The 27,790-nt window shown below is 43.2% G+C and overlaps 1 protein-coding gene across 1 annotated transcript in view; it reads left to right on the forward strand.

Moving 5' to 3' along the window:
- Positions 1-27,442, forward strand: part of LOC138303893 (androgen-induced gene 1 protein-like) — a 128,183-nt gene extending 100,741 nt beyond the window's left edge. The window contains exons 5-6 of the mRNA XM_069243424.1: positions 1,190-1,341; positions 20,311-27,442. Coding sequence (XP_069099525.1) covers positions 1,190-1,341; positions 20,311-20,342 — 184 coding nt within the window. The 3' untranslated portion in view covers positions 20,343-27,442. The remainder of the gene's footprint in view (positions 1-1,189; positions 1,342-20,310) is intronic.
- The last annotated feature ends 348 nt before the right edge of the window (positions 27,443-27,790 follow it).

A 27,790-nucleotide genomic window follows, 5' to 3' on the forward strand; every position in this document is an offset into this window, starting at 1 on the left:
ATAATCCTGGCTAAAAAAGAAATGCAAGTGACTTCAGTGCTCTTTGCTTTTAACGCCCTGTGTGTTTTTGATGCAGTGCGATTGCCCTCTGTTACACCAGTTCTCCTACTGATATAGGGTTGGCAGTCAAGATAATCTTTCTGCAGTGGTGCTGTCTCCCCCATTTTGTTTCATACGTATTTTGCACCTTCCTTAATTTGTAAATAAAAATGTAACCCGTGCCCAGAGCTCTCCTCTTAAATACGCTGCAGCTGCAATTAAATGTGCGAGCCCGGAATACTGAGGCAGCGTAATGCTGAAGCCATCTCGGGCCTCTTTAATCCATTTACAGCCTCTCCCTGTCCATTCCGCTCACTCTTGCAGCTTTCTGCTTTCTCCCTTTGTGACACTTTTTCATTTTTCTCTTCCTCCATCTTTCCCATATGTGTCTTATGCGCGTAATAAATGCTTGAGGCCGAAAATTAAGCACCGGCCCTCAAAAATAAGCGCTGGTGCTCCGCACTGGAAACAAGCACAAATTAAGCACTGATTTTGGAGTTACTCTCCTGCAGCATTAAAAAAGGCTGGGTATAAATCGAATAATGTTTGCATGCAGTAGCTCATTAAAGATAGACCTATGGACTTTCCCAATGCTTGTTTATCACTGCTTATAACTTTGGCCCAGAACGACAACTGAAACTTTACAAGGCACAACATGCACAAAGGATACTGTTGGTCATATCAGGCATTCATAGAATGTTATTGTTTCTAAATGTATTAGTAATGACAGTCATGAGTTCATGGAACAAAGCAGTGCGGCATAAACGTAATCACAGGTTAACGGTCTACAGTTTTCATCAGCTGCAGTGCACACGTCCAATGGCAACTCGGTGCGGAGTAATCTAGTGCAAAAAACTGTCAGTAGTTACTTAATAGACAGTTTGCCAAACACACCTGGAAGTTGGGTAGGAAGGCATACGTACTTTTCTACTGTCAAACCAAATGCAAATTACTACTGTGAAAAGCAAGAATACATGAACCGCCACCCGAAGAAAACTATTTTCCCTAGTGAAGGAAAACAAGTCAGTCATGCAAATGCATATTTCAGAATGATTTACTCATGCAAAATTTTCCACCTGGTAGAAATGCCACATGCATTGATTTTGCCCAGTGGAGTACTATTGAAAATATATCAATGTGTTTTTTGTAGGTTGTTGTGGATACATTATGCGTCTGGAATTTGGGTGTACCCCATCTTGGAAAAACTCGACTCTGTGGGAATGGCAGTGTTTTTTGCAGTTTCCATTGTGGTCATGGCTCCTCTTTACTTCCTGGGAGAGTTTCTAACAAAGCGTGTCTGGGGTAAGTAGTGGTCATGCATCTAACACTTTTAAGTATACGTGTAGAGGTTTGAACTCATGTCAATACACACACAGCAGCCCTTGTGAACACAGCTCAGCCACTGCAGTGGTGCTACTACTAATTAGTCTGTGTTCTATCCCCTGCATCCTTATGTGCTGCCAACCATGTCCTCATGCTCTAATGTAGGCTAATTTACCACCAACTAGGCAGTGGGTTCCTTGATTTGCTGGCCACATTTATGCTTCATGTCCTGTGTCACACTCCCATCTACTCACAACAAATATAAGTCGTAACCACGAATACTGGAACTACGCATGCTTAAACTATGCGGTCGGAACAATGACTGCATTGTTACCACGAACGCCTTTACCACGAATGCCTTAACAACTATTGTTCATTGTAAAGGCATTTCTGGTAAAGGCATGTGTGGTTCCAGCATGCGAACCCTCACCCCTAAAACAATCGTACCCCAACCACCCCACCCTCCCACCCCTAGCCCTAAAAACAATTCTACCCCACTAACCCGATCCCCACCCCTAAAACTTAAACTACCCCACCCTAAAACTACTGCGAGTCTCCACCCCCTAAAAACTATAAGTACCCGACCCCGCCCCTAAAACTATTGTGACCCCCCACCCTCCCTAATACGTAAACTACCCTGACCCCCACACCTAAAAACAAAAAATACCCCACCCCTAAAACTACCACAACCCGACCCCCTAAAACCTAAACAACCTGACCCCCCCCACCCCGCCCCAAAAACTACCCCATAAAAGTAAAAATACCCCGACCCACCACCCCGCCCCTGAAACTAAGCAACTCCCATCGCCCTAAAACCTAAACTACCCCGACCCCACCCCGAAAAACTAAACATACCAGACACCCTAAAATCTAAACTATCCGTCCACCCACCCCACCCCTAAAACTACCCCTAAAAACTAAAAATATCCCAACATCCCACCCGTTCCTAAAACTACGGCAACCCCCCACCCCCTAAAACCTAAACTACCTCGACTCCCCACTCCTGCCCCTAAAACCTAAACTACCCCAACTTCCCACCCCAGCCCCTAAAACTACTGCAACCTTTACCCGCACTAAAACCTAAACTACCCAGACCACCCATCCCTGCCCCAAAAACTAAAAAAAATACCCCACCCCTAAAACTAATGCGACCCCCTCACCCCCCTAAAACCTAAACTACCCTGACCCCACCCCTAAAACTACCCCGACCCCCCCCATCCCGCCCCTAAGAAATCAAAAGTACCCCTGCCCCATAAACTACCCTGCCCCAGCCCCACTTACCTGACTACCACAACCCCCACCCCCTCTAAAACTTAAACAAGCCCAACCCCCCACCCTGCTCCTAAAACCTACAAATATCCGGATCTCCCCCACCCCACCCCTAAAACTACTGTGACCCCCCCAACACCTAAACTACCCCGACCCCCCAGCCCCTAAAACTAATACGACCCCCCCCACACTCCCTAAAACCTAAACTACCCCAGCCCCACTTACCTGACCGCGTCCTCCTCAGAATCCAACTATCTTCTTCTGAGCCTTATCACGCATGTGCGTTGTTCAGCACATGCGTGGTTAAGGAACAAAAGAACAAAGTCGTGGTTAATGAAAGTGTTGTTCTGCTTTTGTTGTTCATGACTTCGTTCTTCTGGAGTCGTGGTTCGGGATGCTTCCCACTTACAGCACTGGTGTTCTTACAAAGCACCATTGGCACTTAAGTGGAAAACCAACATGATATAAAGCACTAAGCATGACGTATAAAGCCACCTATGAAGCAACACCTTCATCCATCTGCCTTTATAAGGCTACCATAACACAGCAAATGTATCAGACCTTAATTAACAAGGTTGAGGGGGAATGCTATTATAGGGCTTCCCTTTTAAGGGCTGAAATTGAACGTAAAATCTGTTTTGTTACACCACAAGCACCAAACTTGGGTTCTCTATCACCCTAACAATAAAGTGACTGAGGACCTTTTAAAAAGATTGATGTGCTTTGCCCTGCATTGAGTGTCATAACAATCAATAAAAGGTTCCAGAACGTCTTTGGCTCGAAGTTTGATGAACGCGTTCCTTCAGCAAAAGAACAACAAAAATTGGAATATATTTTCGACTCTCAAGTAGAAGACTTGTACTAATATTCCCATTTGATTTGCTTCACTATGGTCAGGTTACATTTGACATGGTATGATCAGTGCTTAAGAATACGTAAACAGGCCACCTTTTGCTTCAGTGAGCAGTAGCTGAGCTAATGGCACTGTCTTAATTCCAATGTAGCCATTTGAGCAACCAGTCATTATTAGGTTGAAACCTACCAGACAGTCATTTGCTAACGACTTCTTGTGGGCAATCTGAAAACTACCCTGGGAATGCATTTTACCCAATTCTTACCATTGGCTTTTTGGTTTGTAACTCACTGTTGCTTGTTTTCCATTTTCCTTTGCTGGCTTTATTTGTTTTAGGCTGTTCAGCTTGAATTCTTCCTTCCCATGGAGCATTGCCTGTTTACTGTATTCTTCAGAGTACTTGCTTTCAGTAAACAGGCCTTTAAGTCTTGTTCTTATCATGTTGCATTTGCTGTGCATTTAAAGACGCAGGTCAAATGTCAGGCTCTGTCTTCTGAAGGAGCTTGTGTTTACTTTTCTTTCTCTGGCTTCAAAATGAGAGAATTTATGTGACAGTCCTGCTGTGTACCCATGTGAGAGGAGAGGCTGTACCATGTTTTTTCTAGCACACAACAAAAATTAACTGTGCTGATATTTCAGAATATGTCAGAATTAGGAAAGTCCAAATGAGGCACGTTTTATAATTCTGAAGTGTAGTGGAAACAAATATTTGAATACGTTCAAAACACATCAATTCTCTTGGTGATGACATTTCTGCACACTATCGTTTATGCGCAGTAAAACTGTATGTATGTGCATATGTAATGGTCATTTCAAATGGAAATGTGTTGTTTGTAAAGGTATTGCGCCACCACTCCATGAAAACTCCATACTAGGCCACTCCACTTTACACCACTCCACACTACAACAATCTACTCCACACCACTCTATTCTATGACATTCCACTCCATGTCATGCCACTCTTTGACACTCCACATCACTCCAAGACATGTCACTCCACTCTACGGCCATCCACTCTGACACTCTACGACATTCCACTTCACTCCACGGCACATCACTCTATGCCACTCGACTCTACGTTCCTACACTGCATTCCACGCTACCCTATTACAATTTATCCCCCTCTACTCCAATCTGTCTCACTCCATTCTGCCCAGTCTACCCCACTCCAATATACCGCAGTTCACTATAGCCCTCCCTACCCCACTCAATCTACCCCAGACTACCCCAATCCACTCCAGGCTACCCCACTCCATTCCAATCTATCTCAGTCAACCACACTCCAATCTACCCTACTTCACTCTACACCAGCCCCTTCACTCTTCCCCAATCTACACCACTCTACTCCAGTTTTCCCCACTCCATTCCAGTCCACTCCAGTATACCACAGTCTACCCCACTCCACTCTACCCTACTCCAATCCAGTCTGTCCTAAACTACTACACTCTAATCAACCCCAATCCACCCACCCAACCCCAGTGTAACCCACTCCACCCACAGTCTTCCTACTTCACTCTATCCCACTCCACTCCAATCTACCCCTTCATTCTACCAGTTTACCCCACTCCAATCTACCCCACTGCACTCCTATCCCAATCCACCACACTCCACTTCTATCTACCCACTCCACTCCAATCTGTTCCACTTCATCCCAGTCTACCCCACTCCATTCCAATATTCACTCCACTCCAATCTAACCCATGCCACTCCAACTTACCCCGGTATACACAACACAGTCTACCATAACCTACCACTCCAGTCTGTCCCACTCCAATCTGCCTGTATCTACCTCACTCAGATCTACCCTATCTCATCCACCCTATCCTACCCCACTCTAACCCAATCTACTCTAGTCTACCCCACTCCACTCCAATATCCTATCCACTCCAGTTTATCCCCCATGCCACTCTTACCTCCTGTATCTACCACACTTCCAATCTACCCTATCCACTCTACTCTGCCCCACCCTACCACATCCCAATCTATCCACTCAACTTCAGTCTAACCTACTCTACTCCAATCTACCCCAATCCACCCCACTCCACTTTACCTTGCCCCACTCCATTGCAGCCCAGTCTACCCCTCTTCACTCCAGTCTACCCAAATTTACCATACACTACTCCACTCTACTCAAATCTACCCCATCCATCTTCCCAAATCCATCTCCAATCCACCCCACTTCACCCAATCTACCCCACTCCACCGAATCTACACCAACCCACTCTACCCCAATCCACGTTACCCTACTCCACTCTAATCTACCCCAGTCTACCCAATTCCATTCCAATCTACCCCACTCCATTACTCTCCGATCCACATTACCCCACTCTGCACCACTCCACTCCAGCTCAGTCTACCCCACTCCAGTCTACCCTACTTCACTCCAATTTACCCCACTCCACTCTACCCCCACTCCAATCTACCCCACTCCAATCTACTACACTAAGCTCCAGTCTACTCCACTCCACTCCTATCTAACCCAGTCTACCCCACCCAAATCCACCCTACTTCATTGTATCGCAATCTACTTCACTCCAATCTACTGCACTCCTCTCTGATAGTCTACCCCACCCTACTCCAATCTATCCTGCTTCAATCCACCTCACTCAGCAACTCCCTTCTACCCCACCCCACCCCGTCTACCCAACCTCACTCTAATCTAACCCACTCCACTCTACCCAAATCCAACCCACTACAATCTACCGCAGTCCACCCACTACAATCTACCCCACTTCACCCCAATTGTACATCTTTTCAGCCAAGTCTATCCCACTTCAATTTACCCCACTTCATTCCAGTTTATCCCATTCTACAACAATCTCCACTCCGCCACAATCTATCCCTTTCCACTCCACTCCAGTCTACCCCATTCCACTCCAGTCTACCCTACTCAACTCCAGTCTTTCTTACTCAGTCTACCACAATTTACCCCACTCCAATCTGCTCGACTCAACTACACCCAAATCTACCCTTCTCCACTCTAATCTACCCCATCCAATCCACCCTATCTACGTGTGAAGATAACTTATGGGAATAGCATGTTCAATGGTAGAGGTGAATTGGAATGTAATGAGGTAAGCTGTGAGGTTAGATGGAATGGGGAGAAAGGAGAAAAGAGGAGCTGAAGAGCAGGGAAGCTCTGATGGAGATTTCACATTGTAAACTTTTTGGAAAATAAAGAAGTAAAAAAAGGAGTGAAGGAGTGATCTTTAAACTATGCCACTCCAGTCTGCGACACTCCACATCACTCGACTCCACGACATGCCACTCTACGAAATGCCACTCCACTCTGCAATGAGCCATTCTACTCTATGCCACTTTACTCTAGACCGTTCAACTTTACACCCCTCCACGCTACGCCCTTCCATTCCACACCACTTACCCCACTCCACTCTACTGTACCTCACTCCACTTCACTACAATATACCCCACTCCAATCTACCTCACTTCACTCCACCCCTATCTCCCACACAACACTCCAGCCTTCCCCACTCCACTAAAATCTACTCCACTGTACCCCCACACCACTTAGTCTACCCCACTGCACTTCAGTCTACACTACTCCACTCCAACCTACCCCAGTCTACTCCACTGCAATCTCCACAAACTACCCCACTCTCTCAGTCCACAACACCCCAGTGAACCCCAATCCACCCTTTCCACCCCATTCTAACTTGCTTCCCTCCAATTTACCCCACTTCACTCTATCCCACTCCACTGTAATCTACCCCACTGTACACTCTGCTCTAGTCTACCCCACTCCATGCCAATCTACCCCACTCCAATCCACCCTATCTACTTTACTCCACTCTACCCCACTCTACCCCACTCCACTGTACCACACTCCAATCTAACCCACTCAACCCCAGTCTACCCTAATACACTCCAATGTACCCCACCCCAATCTACCACACAGTACTCCACTCTATCCCAATCTACCCAGCTTACTCCACTTCACCACATTCTGCCCACCCCACTCCAATCTACCCCAGTTTCCCCACTCCAATCTACACCAGTCCACTGCGATGCAGTCTATCCCACTTCACAATCCACCTGCTCCAATCTACCCCACTTCAATCCACTGCCCTCCAGTCTATCCCACTCACTCTAACCCAGAAGTCTTCAGTCTGTGGAGCACCACCTCCCGGGGGGCTTTGGAGTCATGGGCAGGAAGCATGCATTCCCATCCTCACTTCTGCTTGAAATCAAAAAGGTTTGCTCTTCATTTTGTAAAAAGACAACTGTCCCGGGACTGGTAATTCCTTTAGTTTAAATGCTTCCGCTGAAGAGTCATTTAATTAGTCTCCTGTACTGTGAAACCGTAACAGGGCAGGCAGCTAAACAAGCCTTCATGCCAAATGTGTGCTATGAGTTAATCTGCAAAAATAAAGGGTAATCTACGAATGTAAAGGATGCTTGGGAGCCTGTACTGGCTTTAACAGATCAAATCACTGGAAGCTTTGTGATGAGACCCGCCGCCGACCCGAGGGAGCTGAAGAACTACAGACCCATCTCTCTGTTCCCTTTCCCAGCCAAGGTAACGGAGAAAGCCATTATCCACCAACTCACAAGTTCCTCGAGACACACCGTATCCTAGACCCTTCCCATTCCAGGTTCAGAAGCAACCACAGCAAGGAAACCGCGCTCTTAGAAGCCACTGTTGACATACACATCTTACTGGACTGTGGACGCATGGCTGCACTCATCCTCCTTGACCTCTCCGCTGCATTTGACACCGTCTCCCACTCCACCTTCTGCAACAGACTACACAACGCCGGCATCCGAGACAAAGCTCTGAACTGGATCAGAACACAGAGGGTCAGACTACCACCATTCACATCCGAACAAAAAGACACTTACTACGGAGTGCCTCAAGGATCCTCACTCAGCCCAACGCTTTTCAACATCTACATGGCCCGCTCGCTAAAATCCCCAACAAACAAGAGCTAAACATAGTCTCCTTCGCCAACAACACCCAACTGATCCTCTCCCTGTCTGAGGACTCTGCGCAAGCCAAGAGGAGTTTCCACAACAAGATGCGAGCAGTCGCCACCTGGATGGAGTCCATCTGCCTCAAGCTTAACTCAGACAAGACAGAGATCTTAGTGATCGGCTCCACCCCTTCTTCCTGGAATGACTACTGGTGGCCCACTTCTCTGGGTAACGCCCCCACCACCACTGATAATGCACGCAACTGGGGCATCATCCTGGACTCCTCTTTATTGATGACCCGCCAAGTTAATGCTGTCACCTCCTATAGCTTCCACATCCTCAGTCTCCTGCGGAAGATTTTCAAATGGATTCCCCCCAACACGAGGAAGACTGTCACCCACCCACTCATCAACATCAAACTGGACTAAGGCAATGCACTCTATGCCGGCATTACCAAGAAACTTCAATCAAGCCTACAAAGTGTCCAGAAAGCAGCAGCCAGACTCATCCTGGACATTTCCTGTCACAGCCAAATGTCCTCCCACCACAGAGACCTGCACTGACTCCCAGTGAACTGGCGCATCACATAGAAACTCCTAATCCACACCTTCAAGGCACTTCACAATATAGGACCCGCATACCTCAACCACTGCCTTACCTTCTACGTACACAACAGATGTCTCCACTCCTCTCAGCTCGCCCTTGCAGCCGTCCCCAAGATCTGGAAAAGTACAGCAGTAGGAAGATCCTTCTCCTACCTCGCAGCCCAAATGTGGAACACACTTCCCCTCAAGCTCAGGCAGACCTCATCATCAAGAAGGACCTCAACACCTGGCTTTTCGACTGAGCAGCACAACTACATTCAGCGCCTTGATACCCTATGAGTGATTAGCCGCTCTTTACAAACCCATGATTGATTGATGAGAAAGATTTACTCTATTTGAGTGGTATTGCAAAGAGTTAACAACTGGGCTTAGAAGTGTGTGCTTTTAATTGTAATTCTATTTACGTGTTGCTTACTACCCCTGCGGTGGGTTTGAAGGGAGAGTTATGAAGAAAAAATAGTATTACATACAATCTGGGTATTACTAAAATCTATATTTCAGAAGCACCACTTTATTGCAAAACTGTTTGCACATTTTGTAGCAGTCTATCTTATACTGTGTGTATTGTCACAGGCTGTGACCTCATAGCACTAAAAATACACAAGTCACTATTCTCCACTGCACCAACCAAGATCTAATTCTGTAGCTCTTTGGTTACACACAGACCTTTGCAGTGCATTAACTAATAAAGGATTCATAATGTACTGAAGTGCATTTCCCACTGAAAAACAACTTTTTATTTATTTTTCATTTAAGCTGCTCATTATTTTATATTTACCTATCTGGTGGCTAAAGACCTGAAAACTGAAGTAAACAACAGTAGTAGGAGTCCGTTTAAAAAAAAAATAGAAGTGTCTCTTTTCATAATGTTAAAAATAAAAACCTTTTCAGAAAAACAGTGCGAAAGAAGATTACGGGACCACTTCCTTCCCTGGAATAAAGAAAGTATACTACTTGGACCTTACAGTTCATCATTAATGATTGTAAATAGTATGTATTAATTATGATGAATGACGTTCAGCAACCACCAGTTCCCATGCAGCTGTAAAACCCAAGCCGTCCTCATCCCATGAATTATAATATGGTTCTCCTCGGATGCCGTGCACTAAAGTTGCAGCCCATGCATTACAGCCAATATACCCAGGGCCACTGGAATTATGTAATTGTGCAGCCACGACGATTTTGGCATAATTATAAATTTGCAGCATTTGCCACATAGCCCATCAAATGCGCATGATCTGCTGATTTTAACAAACAAATTGTTTGTAGCTCAAATGGTTCAAAAGTTACTAAAAAGCAGCAACACATGTTGCCACCCAGTAGAAGGCCCTTTGCAAATCTGGACTGGTCACCTTTTTGTTGCTTATTGCCATATTGGGGTGTTCAACTGTTACTGATGCGGTGCAACAACCTATCAGGAGAAAAACCGGCACACCCATCACATTACTTCAGAAAGATGTTATCATCCAAATAAGTTTTGTCAAATTAAATTTTGTTCGTGGAAAATAAAGTACCATTGTGCATTTTTGGGTAATTATATTTGGAGCTGTTTTGTTTGAACTGTGTGGTAAGCATCTGACTCCGAGCCACAGTCACCCACTAACCCTTGGTTTCCTAAGCACTGTTTAATATAATTTACCCATCGTAAAAATGATTTGCTGTGGGAATTGGGGGCATTCATGGTTGTTGATGAGTACCTGGTTCTAGAAATCTTTGATGGGTGGGGCCCTTAAGCCTAAACATTTTTGACAGGGGTGTCTCGGCATCAAAAAATTTGAAGACCTCTGCTGTACCCCAATCTACCCCACCCCACTCCACCCGAACCTTCACCACTCCTCTCTAATCTACCCCATTGTACTCCAATCCACTTAATTCTTCCCAATCTACTCCACTCTCCCATACTCCACTACAATCTACACCAATACACCCCACTCCAATCTACCCTAAATCACCCTAATGTATCCAACCCAATCCAATTTACTATACTCCAGTCTACCATACTCTTCTCCACTCTACCCCCTCACTCCACTGTACCCCAGTGTACCCTACTCTAATCTACCCCACACCACCCAATCTACAACATTCCACTCTACCCCACTTCATTCTACTCCACTACACTATAATGTACCTCACTTCAATGCAACAAACTCCACTCCACCTGTCTACCCCACTCCACCCCAATCACTCTAACCTAATCTACCCCACCCAAACCTTCACCACTCCTCTCACATTTACCCCATTCTACCCCAATCCACTTTAGTCTTCCCAGTCTACTCCACTCAGTCTTCCCAATCTACCCCACTCCACACCAGTCTACCCCAACCCACTCCAATTTACCCCATTCCAGTCTACCACACTCTACTACACTCTACCCCAATCTACCTCACTCACTCCAGTGTACCCCAGTCTACCCCATCCCATGCCAATCTACCCCCACACTACCCAATCTACACCAGTCCACCCCACCCAACTCCAATCTACCCTACTCCATTCCAGACTACTCCACTACAATCTACTCCACTACAATCTTCCCAACTCCAATCCGCCCCCCTCCACTCCACACCTGTCAATCCCCTCTAACCTGCCTACCCTTCTCTACGCCGGTCTACCCTACTCTTCTCCAATCTACACCTCTCCACTCGATCAGTCTACATAATCTCTCCGAAATCAGTCAAATCTACCCCCTCCTCTCAAATCTACCCCAGTCCACCGTAAACTATTCCACCTACTCTATGCACTCTGCCCCACTTCACTCCAGTCTACCCCATTCCACCCTACTCCAATCTACCCTACTCCACTGCTAACTACCTCAGTCTACCCGACTCCACAACAGTCTACCAAATTCCACCACAATATACCCCAATCCACCCTGCTCCAATCTACCCCAGTCTATCCCACTCCACACCAATGTACCCCACTCCAATCTAACACAGTCTACCCCACTTCAGTCTAAAACAATCTACCTCCTTACCTCTCCAGTACACACCACTTCACTCTTACCCACTCCACACCAATCTAGTCCACTCAAGTCGACCCCAATACAATCTACCCCAATCTACCTCACTGTACTACAAGCAACCCCACTCCACTCTACTCCCACTCCACTCCAATCTACCCCACTTCAGTCTGCCACAATCTACCCCACTTCAATCTACCCCACTCTACTGCAACCCAATCTACCCGACCAACTGCAATCTACCCCACTCCAGTCCACCCAATCTACTCCACTCTACCACACTCCACTCCAATCTACCGCACTCCCCTCAACCACACTCTGCTGAAACCTACCCCACTTAACTCCAGTCTAACCCACTCCACCTAATCGAATCAACCTCACCCCAGTCTATCCCACTCAACTCTACCCCAATCTACCCACTCCACTCTAATCTACAAACCAGTCTGCCCCAATCCACCCGCTACAGTCTTCCCCACTCCACCTCACTCTAATCTACCCCACTCCACCCAACTACACTCCTTCCCACTTCACTGCATTCCATGCTACCCCACTCTAATCTCCTCTAATCCATTCCAATCTACTCCACTCTAATCTACCCCATTCTACTTCACTCCAAATTACCCTAATGCACCCCACTCAATTCCAATCTACACCACTCCACTCTAATCTACCCCCACTTTTCCCCAACGTTCCCCACTCCACTTAACTCTTCTCTATGCCTTGGTTCCTGTCAATGCATTGAAAGTGTGCTGTACAGCTCTGTCTAGATAGGGAACACTGTAAGATTCCTATTTTTTTATTTTAAAAAAATACTCCCAAAGCGAGATTTTCTTTCCAAAAGTGAAAAAAAAGCAAAGACCCATTCGCCATGGCACTTTTCACCTATGGCCTGGTGTCATTGAAATGTTTTTACTTTCACTTACTGCCATGTGTTGGATGGCAATAATCTGAAGCAAAAACTTGCCATTTGTTCGCCCACTATAAATAGTGTGGGCAGACAAATGGCAAAACCTTGTGCAGCCTTTACTCCTTTGGGTCATTTGAGGTGTATGTCATCAGCGGAGACACAGTAGTCTCTGCCACTGACAGAAGGTCTGCCAACTCTAAATGAGGCGGGCAGACTTTCAGTACAGCGGAAAGGGTACTCTGACACCATTGAGACGGAGTACTCTTTTTTTTCTTCTGCCCTCTAAACCAGGCCCTTTGTTCTGAGATCTTTTTGTGATATCTTGCTCAGAATTCTAGCGATCTGTGCCTTACCTTATCTTCTATCTAGGTAGGAAAGGCATTTTAGGAAATTACTGTACTCCTACAACTGTGCAGACTGGAATTAAAACATGTTGCCTATGCGGGCTCTGTTGAAACATAACTTGTGACTATAGCTCAGTTACAAATTGACACATTGCTACTCCCAGTTTGCTCTTCTTCCGTTTGATGAGGAAGCATGGACATGGTAAGTCAGTGTATGCTTACAATGGTTCTAAGGCGCCATATCGTATTCTGGAGTCATTCAGCTGGGACAATGGCTGGTGTTAAGTGAAAAGTGCAAAGAGAGAGCATTCATTTCATGCGTGAGATTAGAGCTGAAATGGATTTGGAATATTTGGTAGTGCTGTTGCCTGAATGATGGATTTAACCTCAACTTCATTATTTGGTGGTGTAATACAATGCTGATCTTTGCAACACATTTTATTACATTGTTGTATTTTACCACAAGTATAGGAACAACTGATATAACCTCAAACAGTACCCAATTATGCTCCAACCACAATATTTATAATTTCATAAATATTTAATAAAATACGCATAAAATACTAGTGACATTTATTAATGTAGTTTATCATCCATTGGACCAGCACATCATCAAAAACATTTGGTCCAAAAATAACATAGAGAACAAAATACAAAAAAGTTATTGTGTCAACATAAGTGGTTATTGTTTGAGATCAAAGTTATATCTGTAGTTCTTGTGTTGACAATTAAGCATCCACATAGCAAAAGTTGCCAAGCGGAGCCACCGGATTGCTTATCCCTGTTTCTATTGTGTGTGTGTGTGTGTGTGTGTGTGTGTATATACTTATTTATATACGCACATATATAAAATTATTCACAGAAACAAGTGATCATGCCATTAAAAAAAAAAAAAGTTACCTTCTCGGTAAAGTACATTGTTGTAAAGTACCTAAAAATGGCATGTGTGGTGCTTACCTGCGTGGTAAAGGTGTCTTGTGGTAAAGGCTACATGGTAGATATGATATACTGTTTGTGTAGGTTAATGTCAAAGTAAATTAAATTTGATCTAGGTAAAGATCTATTTAGTAATTTATGTTGATTAAGTGGTGGGCCAACTGACTTTTCATTGGCTTATTATGAGCTGCGATGTGTATTGCTTGAACAATGCAGAGTGACTTCAAGTTAAGCATCACAATTCAGGTATAAAGCTGTGTTATGTAGTAAACACTATTGGTGGTATGTTTAAGTTAGATTTAACTGAATTTTTCTGATATATATATATATATATGTATATATATATATATATATATATATATACACACACATACACATACATACATATATGTGTGGAAATGTGAAACCATGCTGTTGAATAGGGATAACTTTACCACCTACTGGATATGGTTTGGTGCCTTGCTATCCACACCAGGGTGTGAGGGTTCTGTCTAGTGTGTACTGTTTGAGAAACAAAATAATTATAGATGTTACCAGAATGATGATATATAGTGTTAATGTTGGACGGAAAGTGTCTTTGGAAATCCAGCGAATGCCATGCATGGGATAGCTAATATCTTTGGGGTGGTTGTGTTACTCACCTTCTGCACTTTACTGATTGGGTGGTGTGTCTTGGGCCTGGGTGATGTGTGTATGCTAGTAATAGCTAGTCTGAGCCAGAGATGTCTCATTGGCGCATGTGATATATTGTCATGCAGGACGTCTTGATAATCCTACGTGAAAAAAGCAAGGCAGGCCTCTTTATCTAAGACATGGTATTGCTTTAAATGCTCATTGAAACATTACTAATGCCTTACCTCTGGGTACTCTAGTACTAGCCCAGGCTTAACCTTCAGGGAACAGCTTTTCTTGCTACCATAAACACTAGTTAGGTTGAGTTACGTCCCATTAAACAGAGATAACTATTTAAGAAAGCAATTTTCATGAGCTCTTGGAGGCAGGGACGACAGTTTAACAACTGATGTGCGCTACATAAAAGATGATAAATGAAGCTAGCACATCTGGATGTGGAATGCTTTGACAAACCTGTAAAAGATGAAAAGAAGCTGATAAACATAATGGAAGCTTCTTTACTTCATGTCCTAGGGATCAAGGGGCCAGCATAAGCTTTGAATGCAGTGAAGCTTCAACTTTCTTTGTTACCGTGGTAGCTGGTTGTGGGTGCATGATCTCTCCTCCTTACAGCATACACATGTAGTATGTGCTATTTTATCCCCTATGTCCTAGAGATGCAACTAAGCTTGTCTATAAAAAATTGGCATTCATCAACAACATTTAAAATGAATGGAGCTAATCCATTTTTCATTATAGAAAGTTTTGGGGCAGCCATGCATAAAAAGTATTTTCGAATTTTAAATATTATCCTTCTGCACTTTTGAAGTTAATTGCACATTTATATAGACTGCAGTATTTATTGAAACCTCTACATGGGACTGTCCAAAGTATGTTCAGAAGGACGTAATCCATGCCAGATATACAGGTTACCACTGGCTATGTAAAAAAGTGCTATTCAGATTAATTGAATGTAAATGTATCTTAGGCAGCTAGCCTGATAATCTGACAAGGATTCTGGCCACATGAACATCCCTGCTCTACATGCTGTTTAGGTCCTTTTTGGACAAAAGGTGAGCCTCTGTCCACGAAGGATCGGTGAGGGTACACTATAGTTCTAGCTATACTAGGTGTAGTTTTAGTTACACTATATCTATGTATCGGTATTTGTAGAGTGTGCACCAAGCTACAGAGCAAAGAAACCCTAAATAGGGTATTTGGGGGTGAGAAATCAGCTGGCCTGGAAATGAGGTCTTATGAAGATGTGTGGGTTTTCAGCTCATTTCTGAACTTCAGAAGGGTTGGGGCACTTCTGATGTTGGGAGAGATGTTGTTCAACATCATGGGAGTATAGGCATAGAAAGATTTCCTTCTAGTTTTCTGTTTGCAATTTCTTTGCTTCCTATCTGGCAGTGATCTGGCTTCTAGTATGGTTCTGTCCAACTGAGGGAGATCATTTCTGTGAAGCCCATGGAGAGGTGCTGGTTCTGTTGGCCTTGTATGTGATACAGTTTGTTTTGAAGATGATGTGAGTGTAAAGTTAGGGGCAATTTAGTTCCATCAGGGTTGGAGTAGCACAGTTAAACTTCCTTAGGCCTTTGATAAGACATGCTGTCACAGGTTGGAAGCCTTTCAGGGTAGTCAGTGTGATGTCAAGGAGACTGCAGAGCAAATCATTGCCTCCATGTAGGTGTAAGAAGACTAAAGCTTAGACTGTTGCATCCAAAGTGGTAGGGTTTCTCTTTCTATAAGAGGGATGGTCTGCACCATGCTAACTTGTTTCTCTTGATGTGTTCTTTGCCAGAGTGGTCAGTGTCAAGAATGAAATCAAGTGATTTTCAATTGTGTCCGCTGGAGTAAGACAAACATGCCAAATTCATTTTGGCGAGCCAGACTTAAATGTGGGTTTGTTACTGTTGGTGTAAAGGAGGATTTCAATTTGAGTCGGAATGAGCTTTAGGTAGCTGCTGGTTATCCAGTTATGAGTAATATTCAGCCAGTTTTTCAGCCTATGGATGTTGTAAGTTGTAGAGGCTTTCAGGCACGCTGTGTGTTGTTGGTATAATGATGGATCTTAATGCGCTGTTTGTGCCAGGGCTCCTGGCCGTTCCATCTGAGGTTGAACATGATGGAAGAGAAGCCTGATGCCTAGGACCTGATGTAGGCCATGCAGCTGAAGAAGAGTAGTTTCAGGGGAGGTTGCCATTTGCATAAATTATTGGTAGTTAGTAAGGTAGGAAATGAGCCATTGCAGGACTGTGTCAGAGACTCCCATGTGGATTAGTGCTTGGTGCTTGGCCAACTATGTCGCTGCAGAGAGGTCAAGTAGGACCACGAGACAGGGAAAATGTTATTCAGAACTAAGAGAATGTTGTTGAGAATCTGAAGAGTGGAAATCTATGTGGTGTTGCGAGATCTGAAGCCAAATTAATGGTCTTTTTGAAGGTTCTTGCTTATCTAATATAATTCAATGGATACTGCTTTGCAGAAAGTAGAGTTGTCCCAAAGCTTTTGATAAGAAGTTGTTGCTTGATAGGATTCAGAGTGAAAGACAGAATCCAAACATGTCCTAATATCAAAGAGCAGTGGTTCTTAACATTTTACTTCTGTGGAACCCCACAGTCAAGGGACCCCACTGAATCATTACTGGAATCCAGCCTCCTCCCACTGAGTAATTACTTGTAGAAAGTGACTTTGGCCTAGCCGTGTTTAATGATTTTAACCTCAAAGCAATTCACATAAATCCAGAAACAAGCGTTAAAAAAAATCTAAATCAGTTGGAAAGCGTTTTTAATTTCAATTTAGGCCATTCGTTGGCCATACTATATTCTGTTTGATGCCCTTGCTCTGCTCCCACAAATTAATCTGAGGATAAAAAAAATACTTTTTACCCTCTAATTTCAAATTACTTAACTGAATGTTTAAAATTTTTAAATTTTCAATTGTGCTTCTTTATGTACACTATATTATTCTGTTAAGTTTATTTAATTTTTTAAAGTGTCGCGGACACCCAGGGGACTCTGGACCACAGTTTAAGACCCACTGCCATATAGCATGGCAATTTTATATTGCTCGGCACCCAGCTGAGAGCTCTAATAGCAGTATTGCAACTACACCAGCACTGTCAGTTTTGGGCACATGCCTTCATGGGCAAAAGCCTATCTGGAAGCCAAACTGACTTCTTGATGATCATTGCTTTGAATGGGAAATTTCTGGGCCATTAGCTTAAACGTGGCTGCCAAAATGATCCAAAACTGCAGAACTGATGTCCTAACATAATGCAGAGAGGGCAGTTTAACAAGCCACGGGCTGCCCAACAAACTTGCTCTCCACTCTAGCCTTACACATGATGCAAATTATATGTAATGTGAGTTTGTGGTATTTGGAGTGTTATAGTTGTAAGAAAGTGAAACGGTCAGGAGACCGTTTACCACTAAATATTTATACTTGTAGGTTTGAGTGAGAAGAAAAGAACAAATTCACTAAAAACTGTTTTAAAGAGTGGTCAAAGATGGTGCCTACTATTGTTTTTGTGGATTTCATGCATAAATAAACTGTAGGGAATGTGTCTTTGATGCGCCAGTATTTCCTCCTCTCTTATTCCTTTTAGTGTCCCCTTCATGTTCCTGTTGTTTTAATTTTATTACAATGTCCTATCCTCCACTGTCAACCAACTGCAGTCATTTAGGGCCTGATTACGACCTTGGCGGAGGGGTTTACTACGTCACAAATGTGATAGATATCCCGCCCGCCGTATTACAAGTTCCATTATATCCTATGGAACTTGTAGTAAGGTCGTAATCAGGCCCTTAGTGTTTATGGTTATCTTTATTGTGGATGATCGCAATTATTGCTTCATATTGCAAGAACCTTTCTTTATTCAGTAAATAACAAATAATACAGTAAAACAGGAAATTAGTACCCCCAGCACTTGCAAAATCCTTAACCTGTCATACCTTTTTGTTCCTCTGTTTGTAGAGTACCATACCTATCTAACGTGATGTATCCTCCAGTATAGGTGCAATGTAGTAGGCAGCCTTGTGTACGTGTATATATATATATATATATATATATATATATATATATATATATATATAAAGCCTACTGTTGTTTGCCAGTAGGTAGCTATAGTTAAGACCTAGTTTACATAGGAAAAACGTTCTTTGACTTACCTATAACTTTGGTGCTGTGTGAAGAATCTTCACAAAAGTTTCCCAAAAAAGTGCCCTGCTGTGTCTTATTGTACATGGTACGTTTTAGGGTGATTCATCAAGTGGGAGCTGAAAAAAGAGGGAGGTGGGTTAAAAAAAAAAAAAGTGTGTGTCCCATCTTAATTCCCAGCAGGATTTTAAACGCCACTGCAGACCAAAACAAGCTTCTTTTTTTTTGGCTGATCTGCTGATCCACATTGCGGCTCAGCACAGCCCCCGGTGTAAACTTGTGGAGGATCCGCAGATCCAAGAAAAAAACCACCTACTAACACACCAACACCCACTGCGCACGACCAAACGGCATGCGCAGCATGGGTTTGGGTGCATGCGGGAAAGTTAGCCACAGGGCCTGGCCATGCGCCACTGTGGGTATACTAACATGCATGTTAAAAAAATAAATAAATAGAAATTCACAACAAAAAAAAACAAAGGTTAGAGGAACGATTTAGTTAGTTTGATGTTTTACCCATACAAATCCATAAAAATTCAGCATTATAGTAATAATTAGAGTTATACTTGCCTGAAGAAACTATAGCTCATGCCGGAAAGTAACTTTGGGCAATGAGTTATAGTTTCTTCTATAATAGCTATAACCATAACTGTTGGATTTCTATAGTTTTGTACGCGTTAACTGTCATTTTTGTCAGACTAAGGTAATTTGCCTATCCTGCATGTTCTTGTTTACTCATAGATCACTAACTTTATCATTCATTATGTATGCTGCTATATATATATATATATATATATATATATATATATATATATATATATATATATATATTTATGTGTGTGTATGTATAAATATATATATATATATATATATATATATATATATATAAATATAAAATATGATCCTGTTTATGTATTGTTCACTAACTTTTGTGAATGCTTTTCTATGTGTTATGTATTAACCTTTCATAAATGCATACAGCTTTAATTTATAGACTGTTTCCCTATGTATACTGTATTAACCTATTGTGCATGCGTTTGGGTAATCCCAATAGATTAATCTATTACGCATCATGTACATTCAGATATATGCATAGAGTAATACAACATGCATGTTACTGCATGAAAAATGCTTAACACACGGTGCAACATATGGGTCTTCGCTCTGCATGCATATTTTAGTAGCTCCTCCTGAGTGTGCCTTCCTGCCCTTTATGTGCATATTCTACTAGCCTAGTCCTTTGTGCTGAGTGTGTTTCTGGCTCACATGTTTAGTCCATTTGTGAACACCTCAAAATGACTTCCCCAAACTTACTTTCATGCTTTCAAGTAAACGCTTGGAACAAACTGTTTTCCTTTTTTTTTTTTTTTCAGCTAAACCACAAGGATATAAGAAAAGAAAATGAAAACCCTCGGCCACAAGAATACAACCATCTTTTAACTAGCACTGCCAATAGGACCAATTTTTGTATCATGTGTAAAGTAATAGAATTGTTTTAATTTATAATTGATAAATAATTTTTACAGCGAAATATCTGTATCTTTATGTGGTAAATCTATTTTTATTTCTCCTTTGTACCTTGATTATCCTGGTCATGTATAATGTATCATTTCTTGTTTTCCATAACATCTTACTCTAAGACAAAACACATGTAGTAGAAAATTCATGTGGGGTATTTATTCTCAATACAATTGCCAGCCCGAGTCTATGGTTCTTGGGGAGTTCCACCTATGGCAAGTGAGGTTCAAGTGGGGTTTTGTGTGGCCAAATTGCTGGGAGTAGAACAAGAAGATGAGTTCATCATTATCTCTCTCTGCCTCAGTTTCCATATCTGCCCAAACCAGGAGTTCTCAGAAATATTTTAAATGCAAGATGGAAGCACACTCAAAAAACTGGAAGGAGAAAACCCCAGTTGGATAATAGCATGAATGCATGTATGTTCATCATGACGAGAACCAGCTCTTCACGACCCTGAAAGCCTAAACCTAGGCAACAGGCCACGTTACCAAGAAGTATGTGGGAGAGTTCATTAGGATGACAAGAATATCAGGGTGGCGGTGAATGCAACATTAGGAAACAATGTAAATAATGCAGATTTTGGTTGCTTATAGAATGATTGTAATGACTGAAAGTGCATATTTGGGATTTAGTATCCAGTGAAAAACTTATATTGTTGTGGGCAGCAGCCCTAAACTACTGTGGAGTAGCGTTGTGCGATACTTTGGATCAAGGGGGCAACCATGGGTGTTATATTGGCATCCCCATCCAACAACCCAATATTTTTTAGGCAAAGCCTCTGTCCTGTACAGCAGATATACAAACTTGGAAAATAATGAAACTATGTCTAAGCTTAGTATTTTGTACTGGAAGGGGTACCCTTCAAGTACAAAACCTATTCGAGATATCACTCATGCACCCTTGCACCACGGTGCAAGGGTGTGTGCCTGGAACAAGGCAGCCAGAATCTCACCAGTACAGGGAGAGCAGAAATGTGTGCCATATCTTGGTAGATATGGTGCTCGTCTGGTCTCTCCCTTTGATGCAATGCATCTCTGCAATTTTGATTGGTGTGCTGTGGTGTATCAAATCATAGTAAATATGTCCCATTGCACATACATAACATCTTACAGAAATGAACATAGAGCAGACAAAACATGTTTTAAATTCTGGCCTCACTCTTGACAGAGCTGACACATCCGGTCTGAATACATTTTTTTCATGCCATTTACTGTAGAACGACTTTAGTCGCAGTCCATATGATTTAAGATTTATCTTTATCATGAAGCTTAGTCAAGAGAAGCAAAATAAATATGTTGTCATTGTCTTGCAAACTTCATATAAGGCGAAAATGACTTGTGTAATAACCGTCCGATAGCAATCTCTGCAAACATTGAAGTTTGCATCTGATTTTGCCTTTCTTATTAAATGGTCAAGTAATATTCCGAAATATTGGAACATATATGCTCTTGTGTACAGTTCTTCTTGTGTTTAGTAAGGTTTAATTCCTTAACACGCAAAATATTTTTTCATGTTCATTTAAATACTTTCCCTAATTGGCTTTCCATAGGGAATCTGATTTAGCATTATAAATTGTATTGTATGGATTTATGTTACTTTTGACAAGTGGATTCATGAGCTGTTATTCAATACCTGTTTAAGACAGTCTTCAGTTTGACATGCTGCCATGGAAATTGAGAATGTAATATTGCTTGACCATTTGTGTAGTTGACAAGTAAGGAACCGGTCCAAATTCATTTAGATTTACAGGAGACCTAGAATCAGGGCACTTCTTTTGGGGCTATAGTAAGCAGACTCTTTACGGTGGAACCCCCACCTATTAACATAATTTTCATCAGAGTTGAGGTATATTTTTACCGGACTTAATGACATGGCACCACTAACGTTCACTTTTTTGAATTGCAGTACCAGTCGCTTCACTTATTTACCCTTCAGACAACTCACACAGGAGTTTAGTCTAGGGAAGAAGACCAAAAATGAGGATGACTCCCACAATTGAAAGCAAGTTGCACTTTTAACGAAGAATGTTGCACACATTCTTCAGAAATGTTTACAAAATTCAAGATTCTGATTGATATTTTTAACTGCAGATTTGTCACCTTAGGTGGCACCGCGCAGTTCTGCGTTGACTCCATACTGCCCAAAAAGTGACAGAGCAGGGCTGTATATAATCAGTACATCTGACTGTTGACATCAGTTCCTTTCTTTCTGCACCTTCTGATGCAAATCTGAGCCTCCGCTACCAATTTCACTGGCCTTCTGTTGACTTCTAAAACAGAATAAACAATGGGTTGGAGAAGGATATCCCCCTCTAAGACTACAGGTGTCAAACAATGATGTAGCTGTAGGAAACAAACGCAGGTCATAGTCGTGTGACAGTTATGCCCTCATGCAACCAAACGCATTCCAGGACCAAGTGGTGAAGCTATAGTTCTCCGAACACAAGAAGTTGCAAGCCTTGTGTAAGTCCCGCTCTTTCTCCAAATTGAGGGCACAGACTCTCTTCTGCCGCTGAGGTCGCTCAGCTGAGGAATTAACTTTGCTGTTGAAGTTCTCAGTAGGTCAAAATCCAAATGTAAATACAAGAAAGCGAAGCAGAACTCAACCCCATCGCCACTATAACTAAAGAGAAGGTGTGAGGGTGTCACAATGTCCGTTGCTCACCTTCTCCAGATCTCTGGTTGCAGAGTCGATTTCTCAGTTGGTCCCAATGTGCTCTGAAGTTCCTGAGTGATTGCTGAAGCGGCAACAGATCAAAGCCTTTAAGGAGGCCATGTTGTAGATATTTTACACTTTTCTGGCTCTCCCTGGCGTGCCTTGGGGACCCAAAGATCATTGGGGATAATCATTCAGGTCACCGCCAGTGAATGCTACCTTTGCACATTCTGACCCCCTATGAACACATCATGGGAACCAAACTGTCTTCAGTACAGACTTCCACGCTGTCTCCAAAACCTGCATCGGTCCCTGCCTCATCGACACCAGTGACGAGTCTGCCAGCACCGGAGGAGGGTCTGGTCCTGGTTATGATGTCTGATCACAACCTGACTTCAGCACAATTCTGATTGATGTTGTGCTACAAAATTACTAAAGTGCAACTGGTTGATTCAAATCAGATGCCTTTATTAGAGTGGACGCAAAATCAAAGGCTATATTATCTTTGTGGCTCTGATTCTGGCCAACTCCTGTGCCACCTAAAGAGGATGGCGGGATGTTGATGCTTTACCCCTCCTTAAGATACCCATTTTTCCATGACCTTACAAGAGGCCAGTGGGCTTGATGCTTCCACTGATACAGGGTTGAACTCTCCATTGACCACTAAGAAGAGAGAGTGTATCATTGGCAATGGTAAATCAACAAGCAGCTGAGGTCTTGGACCACCACTGTCCTCTACTGAGGTTAAGACAAATGTCCTTACAGAAATATTACAGCCTGGGCCAGCCACATGTGAGCCCTTGCTCCCATTCAATGAAGATCTCACTGGCACCGTATAATAGACACCTGATCAAAACCCTGTTCTAGCCCACCAGTGAATAGACTAGTGGACAGATATCACAGACCAGTGTTTGGCGACCCTCATTTCCTCGCAAAGCATCTGACTCCAAAGAGTCCTGTTATTCAGGGGTCAATCAGCAACGTGAACTGCACTTCATTCCCTACAACTCTACTGGATAAGAATTCTAAGTAGATTGAGGTGTTCAAAAAGCTAATGTAATCTATAGCTAGCCTAACATTGAGGCTGGACAGTGTAATTTGTTTATTGGGCCAATGTGTGAATGTCCTTTGGGACATGGCCAGAAATATCTTGACCAGTCTTGCAAGACCTTAGGACCTCACTGGTTCAAACCATTGAGGACGGTCAAGATGTGGCCAAATACGTGATTTGTGTTGGCCTTGATACTGCTGATTGTCTGTGAAGGGCAGTTGGTACCAGTGTGGTGCTTCATCTTCATGTGCTCAATAGGATTCTGTGGTTACATATCGGACTCTCTCATGGATTTGCATATCAACGGCTCAGACATGTTCAGCAAGAAGGCCAAATTCTGCAGTGGGATGTTTCAAAGAGAATAAGGGCCATGGAACACTCTGTAGGTCTTTGGAAACCTGCCCAACAGTTTCCTCACCAGTTCAGGAAATTACAGGTCTACTCCTGGGGGCTGGTGTATAGGCAATGTCAGTCTTCCAAGCCTCACCCCAGTCCTTTCGAGTATGAGGGCATGTATCCGGAAGGCAACATGCAGGCCACTAAGGCTACCAGCCCTGCCAGTCTCCTTCACATGCGGCCTCAGCCTCCAAACTGCTTTAGACTGCCATTAGGGGCTCACAACCTCCCCATGGAAAAGCAGGATCCTGCACTTTCTCCCACTGTGACAATCCTTAACATTCAACTGATGGGTTCTTTAAATGTTACATTATGTTCTACTTTCTTTCTGCTCTGCCAAATCAGAGCAAATATCGTAGGAATACCTGTTCATTCTGTTGCAAGAGATGGTACTACTGAAAGAGTTACGGACTCGGAAATGGTAGGGCATTGCTACCCTCACTATTTCCTTGTGCTGAAGAAGGTTGTGGGCCTCCAGTCCATTTTAGACATTTTACATCTAAATGATGAACAATTCAAAATTAATTGTTCACTCAGCCCAGATCCCATCTGCCCTGGTGCCGAGCAACTGGATATTGTATTTTCATATGCCCCTTCTGCGGATGTAACCTGTGGTTCAAGGCAGGCCAGGAGCATTTTCAGTTTGTCATGCTCCCCTTTGGATCAGCAGTGCCTCTTGGATGTTCACAAAAGTGATGGTGGTATTCACTGCCCATCTTCAAAAGCTGGGGATACTACTTTTCCCCTGCCTCGATGACTGGCTGTTTAAAGAGGGCATGCCACAGTCATTTGAAGGCAAACCTCCTGACTTCATTGGGGTTCATGATTAACGAGCAAGATTGACTTTGAATCCTTCACAAAGGATTCCTTTTATTGGAGCTGTCCTGGATAAACTCCAGTATAGGTCACCCCATCCATTGGAAAGACTCCGGATTATGTGTGCTGTGATTCCCAATGTTTCAGCCTTTGGCCTGGACCTCAGTGAGAACAGATCTAAGGCCTTTTGATTATCAAGCCTCCTGCATGCTCCTTCTCCCCAATGCCAGATGGCATATGCGTGCTCTGCAATGGAATTTAAAACTCCAATGGGCACAGCACAGATGCCATTCAGATTGCATAGAAGACCACACACAATCTGCAGTGGTGGCTGCTGGATCTCAGTTGGACCACTGGCAGGCCTTCGCCTTTCCCCACCCAGATCTGATGATGGTGACAGACGGGTCACTGCTGGGTTGCGGAGCTCGTCTGGGGAATCGGGAGATCAGAAGACTCTGGTCTCTGGCAAAATGTGGCCCCATATTAATCTGTAGTAGATAGAGCCATTCTTCTTTTGGCATTGAAAGCCTTCCTGCCATCTGTCAAGGGGAGACTGGACAGGTTCTCAAGGACAACACCACTGTCGTGGTACTAGAGCAAGCAGGGGGGAAGTAGGTTCCTGGATCCTGAGCCAAGAGGCTCTGCACATTGAAGTTGGCTGGATAGTCATGGAACTTTCCTGACCATCAGCTATATTACGAGATCCTTAAATGTCCGGATGGACAAGTTCATCTAGTGGCTTCTAATGGATTATGAATTGAGTCTACATCACAAGGTGGGGAAGGAGATCTTCCAGCAGTGGAAATATCCCTGGCTAGATCTTTTCGCCACAGTAGTGAGTGCGCAGAGTCAAATGTTTTGTTTAATGGAGTTGATGTAGAGACTCACTAGGAAATTGGTCTCAATGTTTCTTATGTGTACCCCCTCCAAATCAGTGAACAGCTGCTTGTTGCTGTCTTGTGACTCAAAATACTATTCCTCATTGTGATTACCTCAACTCATTGCATGAACGAACTTCAGGCACTGTCGGTGCAAATGCCTCACACCACCTTTTTCTGGGGAAAATTGGTGCTGAGGCCTCAGGCAGTGTTACTTCCTGAAGCTGTGACTCTCTTCCATGCTCAGCACTCCATTACCCTATGAACCACCTTTTTCACTCCTCATCCCTTCAAAAAGAAGGGGATGTTTTATCGGCTGGATCCCAAAAGGGCTTTAAGCTTTTACCTTGATCATACCAAGGAGCATTGGGTGAACGATTAGCTTCTTGTGGGGTTCTCCAGGACAGAGAAAGGGAAGGCCATCAAGTAAGGACCCTATTGAGGTGGATAGTTCTCTACATTAATATTTGCTAACTAATGGCAAAGATTTAGACTCCAGACAGGCTGTGAGCTCATTCCACCAGAGCCAAGGCTGCCTCCACCGCATCATGGGTGCCTGTTCTTGATATCGGCCGGGCTATGTGATGGATTTTGATACACATGTCCACCTGTGTCAACATACTGCCTGGACAACCAGGTCTTACAGGGAGGGCATTTTGCTCATTCGGACCTGAGGGACTTTTTGATCTGATTTCACTTTGCGGATCCTCATCCTGGGAAGGTACTGGTTTTGTATCTCTTCTAAGGTGGGGAATCTGTGGTTAGACATATTAATCAGAAGAGCGAGCCAGTACACTTCTGTAATGCTCTGTCTGGTGGATAGTTTATCTAAGTAGTTCTTAACCTGTAAGCTGAGAATCACTGAGGGTCCATGACATCTAAGAAGGGGGAGTTTGTGACTGCTTGGAAAATAAAATAATAAAAACAGAGCAACAAAGTCTATATAAGTAAAGAAGCAAATGTAAAAATTAAAAATGTTATGTAAATGTGTAGGAATGTTTGGGGTGAAAGATTAAGCTTGTACCCTCGGATTGATTTGTGGGAGCAGTGCAAGTGCATCAAACAGAATGTAGTATGGGTGATGGGTGGCCTCAATTACATTTAGGAAAGCTCCAACCTTCCCATTCAGATTAAAATTAGATTTTTTTGTATTTGATTATGAATTAAATAAAATATTTCATGATTTTTGTATTTGTTTGATGAATACTTGTTTACGTAATTTTGTGTATTGTTTTGTGGTTCAAATCATTAAAAGATTGCTTAGTCTTGGGACTCTGGATTCCAATAATGACTCCGTGGGGGTTCCCAGATTTCAATAATAATTCAGAAGGGGTCCCCTAGTTCTAGTTATGACTAAATACGTCCACAGAAGTCAAAATGTTACGAACCACTGCTCTGTCTATCCCTAGAGTCCTCTCTGTCCTCCCTGTCTCTGAAGTGGGCTCTTTTTAATACCTAGGAAGGTCCTAAAGTACAGATCAGTGCACTGGTACTAACAATAGTTCACACGCCTCGTCTGGGAGCGTTGAAAGAGGCAAG

The sequence above is a fragment of the Pleurodeles waltl genome, chromosome 7 (genome assembly GCF_031143425.1).
Source record: "Pleurodeles waltl isolate 20211129_DDA chromosome 7, aPleWal1.hap1.20221129, whole genome shotgun sequence".
In the NCBI taxonomy this organism is placed as follows: domain Eukaryota; kingdom Metazoa; phylum Chordata; class Amphibia; order Caudata; family Salamandridae; genus Pleurodeles; species Pleurodeles waltl.